General features: G+C 30.1%; 1 protein-coding gene across 1 annotated transcript; it reads right to left on the bottom strand.

The window, feature by feature from the left end:
- Positions 1 to 6: 6 nt before the first annotated feature.
- Positions 7 to 863, bottom strand: Tsp_13876 (hypothetical protein; the record flags this gene model as incomplete). The annotated part of the gene is made up of 2 exons (XM_003366356.1): positions 7 to 87; positions 642 to 863. Coding segments are annotated over 2 exons (303 nt in total), but the record flags the coding sequence as incomplete, so codon positions are not given.
- Positions 864 to 1,016: the final 153 nt, after the last annotated feature.

Below are 1,016 nucleotides of genomic sequence, written 5' to 3'. Positions count from 1 at the left end.
TTTTACTTGGGGTGATCTTTTGGGCTTGTTTCGATTTATTGATTATTTTGCTGAATGCATATCTTTCATTATCCAATCTATTGGCCGCTGAAATGCATTTTCTTTGTTTGGCTTTTCACTCCTAGCTGCTTTGGAGCTGCAATATTGTATGAAAAAATTTTCCAATCTCGCTACAGTCAAATTCTATCTGGCGCTTCTACTACAGTTGAAATGACTACTGAATAACTGCCATCATCATTATTTACTACTACTCGTCTGCTCATTCATTCACTATTACTTTATTATATTGTTATGTTTCATACTTATTTATTTAAACAATTTTTTATTATTGCCAACTCTATACAATATATAAAATCTAAAACTGTTATTTGATTGTGAAAATGATACTGTTGTTGTTTTATTAAATAATTAATTTCATTAATTGCTGTTTTGCATTGATTTCTGACAAAATATGAATTTAGTCTGTTATTTAAGAAACGGCTGGAAAAAATCTTTAAACCTGCTTAAGGTAAATTTTGCAAAGTGACAGTTGAAAAATCAAATTGCACTTTCAGAATAAAATTGCTAAATTATTATTTCAATTTAATTCAAATTTGTATGATCATAGCATTATAATTGACTGTCAAAGTTATAAATCAAACGCTTAAGTGTTGCAACACTGGCAGCTGCATAAAGTAGAACAGCAACAAAAATTATTTCAATTGTCATAACTTCAAACTCTGAACATTCACTTTGATCTTTATTACCGCGCATGTCAACAGCTTCGACACGCTTCTTAGAAATTTGCCGACGCAGCACTATAAATGTAATAAATCGAATGCTTGACGGATGCAACATCATGCAGGAGTAACGAATCACAATTCCTGGAAATACATCTCAAAGTAACCTTTCATTCCTGGGATTGGCTTTTCATGTAATTAATATTACTATTCATTGTTTTCATGCTTGTCAGTAATATAGAATTTTTCATAACAATTATACCAATTCTGTATTACAATTCTCTTTGTAATATTCAC

Source organism: Trichinella spiralis (genome assembly GCF_000181795.1).
Source record: "Trichinella spiralis strain ISS 195 chromosome Unknown Scfld6111, whole genome shotgun sequence".
Classification (NCBI taxonomy): domain Eukaryota; kingdom Metazoa; phylum Nematoda; class Enoplea; order Trichinellida; family Trichinellidae; genus Trichinella; species Trichinella spiralis.
Note: the sequence above shows the minus strand (reverse complement) of the source record. Positions and strands in the feature narration are given on the sequence as shown.